The 2,709-nt window shown below is 44.5% G+C and overlaps 1 protein-coding gene across 1 annotated transcript in view; it reads left to right on the forward strand.

Moving 5' to 3' along the window:
* MAOB (monoamine oxidase B) overlaps nt 1-2,709 on the forward strand; it is a 67,290-nt gene that overhangs the window by 46,124 nt on the left and 18,457 nt on the right. Inside the window, 1 exon segment of the mRNA XM_077768525.1 lies at nt 2,634-2,709. Within this exon segment, the coding sequence (XP_077624651.1) occupies nt 2,634-2,709 (76 nt within the window).

Genomic DNA, 2,709 nt, shown 5'->3' on the forward strand with positions numbered 1-2,709 from the left:
TATTAAGTGCTGTACTTTTTTTTATGTTTATTTATTTATTTTTGAGCGAGAGAGAGAGAGAGACTGAGAGAGAGCAAGCAGGGGTGCAACAGAAAGAGAAGGAGAGAGAGAATCCCAAGCAGGCTCTGAAATATCACCACAGAGCCCACAGTGGGATCCTGACCTGAGCCAAAGTCAAGAGTCAAAGGCTTAACCAGCTGAGCCACCCAGGCGCCCCAGTGCTGTACTGTTTTAATGACTGTGGCTTTGCAATATGGTTGATATCTGATAGGACATTCTTCATTATTTTTCCTTTAATCTTGTCCTTGGTGAACTTCAGTTTATCCCTTCAGATGAGTGTGATCGTTTTCCCCTAACTTCTCCCTCCGCACGCCCACACTCAGAAAGCCTCCATTAAATTATGTTATCCTGAATATTCCTCTTTTTCGTGTCCGATAGCTGTACTATCTTCTCCTTTCTCCCCGAGAATGGTACTTACCACTTTCAGAGAAATGTCTTCGACCCCTCTGTCCAGTCCAGCAGACCTGCACACCATCAGTGCACACTCTTTCTCTTCTCTCTCTCTCTCTTTTTGTTTAATTTTGAGAGGGAGAGAGAGAGAATTACAAGCAGGCTCCGCACTGTCAGCACAGAGCCAAGTTCGGGGCTCAAACCCACAAACCGCGAGATCCTGACCTGAGTTGAAATCAAGAGTTGGACTCTAAACTGACTGAGCCACCCAGGCGCCCCTCTCTCTTTTCTCTTCTCACATCCTGTCCTATTTGTCTTTTCTTTCTTGGCTTCTTATAATAGAGGATTCGTTGGCTGTTTCTCTCGTATCCTGAAATCTTGTGGAGTTCTTGGATGGACGTAAGACATTTCTTCTTCCCGGGGCACCTGGCTGGCTCAGTCTGTTAAGCGTCTGACTTTGGCTCAGGTCATGANGTTGGAGCCCAATACATAAAAAAACTGTAAACGTTGATGACCAGTGTATCTGTTGATTCCGAAATTATGTACATGGACCTCTGGAAAATGCATTGTTATAATTATAAAACATACAGAAGTAGACTTTTTGAAATGGCAGATTAAAAAATGAGAATCTTGAACCTCTTCCTCCACTATCNAGGCGCCCCTCTCTCTTTTCTCTTCTCACATCCTGTCCTATTTGTCTTTTCTTTCTTGGCTTCTTATAATAGAGGATTCGTTGGCTGTTTCTCTCGTATCCTGAAATCTTGTGGAGTTCTTGGATGGACGTAAGACATTTCTTCTTCCCGGGGCACCTGGCTGGCTCAGTCTGTTAAGCGTCTGACTTTGGCTCAGGTCATGACCTCACGGTTTGTCGGTTCGAGCCCCGCGTCGGGCTCTGTGCTGACAGCTCAGAGCCTGGAGCCTGCTTCAGATTCTATGTCTCCCTCTCTCTCTGCCCCTCCCCCACTCACACTCCGTCTCTGTCTCTCTCTCCATCAAGAAAAATAAACATTAAAAAATTAATTAAAAAAAAGACATTTCTTCTTCCCATACTTCAGCTTTTCTCAGCTTTTCCTGTCCCCGCACCCTTGAGTGGTAGGCAAGGACCCCTCAATGCAGGGGCTGACTGGGACATTGATTCTCACGGCGGGGCACAGCCGGGGTGAATGTGGCAGGAGAGAGAGAGAAAAGGAGGTGCAGGTGCAAAAAAGCCTTCAGGCGTGTCTGCTCACACACAGGTTGAGGGCGGTGCCTACCCTCGAAGTCCTTTCTCTGCTCTTTCTTTCTCCTTTTCAAACCCTCTCATGGCATTTTCTAGACAACATTTGTTTCAGATCCACCGTAAGTTTGTTCAAACCAACTCAGATTTGCAAGGAAGTGATGGAAGGGAATGAGAGAAGCACTTTTGCCCAGAAGGAGCTGACGTGGTTTCTAGAGTTCTTCCAGAACATTTGATCGTGTAACAGATGAGGGTTTGGGACTCTTTGGGGTTTAGTTGTCCATGTCCTCTCTGCCCTGTCTCCAGAAAATGAAGAATTGGTTGGCTTAGACTAAGTGGCTCCCCCCAAAATGTGAACATTCAGTCCCTTCTATTTTACAATAATTGACTAGTATTTTTTTTTTTACACATCTTTGGGTTTATCTTGTTTCTTATGAAAGAGGAAATGGGACAGGACACAGTCTTAGCGTGAAAATAAGATTTTATTGAAGTGTGGCCTGGACTCATTCATAACATCACATTGCTTTATTCTGTGCAGAGAGGTGTCTGCAGTTTGATTTTTCACAAAATGTTGGCTACTCACCCTTCCTTTTGACATCAGTTTGGTTTGCCTTCATTATTGAGAGTGTAACATCTTCTATCTGGCCTTTGGGCTTCTTTTTTAAATTTTTAAATTTTTATTAAAAAATCTTTTAAGTTTATTTATTGATTTTTGAGAGAGAGAGAGCGCGCACGCAAGCGGGGATGGGGCAGAGAGAGAAGGAAAGAGATTCGATGCAAGCCTCGAACTCACGAACCGTGAGATCATGACCTGCGCCTAAACCAAGAGTCAGGTGCTTAACTGATAGAGCCACCAAGGCACCCCGGCCTTAGGGCTTCTTAAGTTGAAAATGTGTGCTTTGCAGTAACTGTTATGGGTAGTTTGACAGGGTGATGAATATCTTTTTCCATTTTGCTCTTCCCCAAGATTACTGTGGGACCATGATTATTGAAGGAGAGGATGCTCCAATTGCCTACACGTTGGATGATACCAAGCCTGACAA

Source organism: Crocuta crocuta, unplaced genomic scaffold, assembly GCF_008692635.1.
Source record: "Crocuta crocuta isolate KB4526 unplaced genomic scaffold, BGI_CrCroc_1.0 scaffold467, whole genome shotgun sequence".
In the NCBI taxonomy this organism is placed as follows: Eukaryota; Metazoa; Chordata; class Mammalia; order Carnivora; family Hyaenidae; genus Crocuta; species Crocuta crocuta.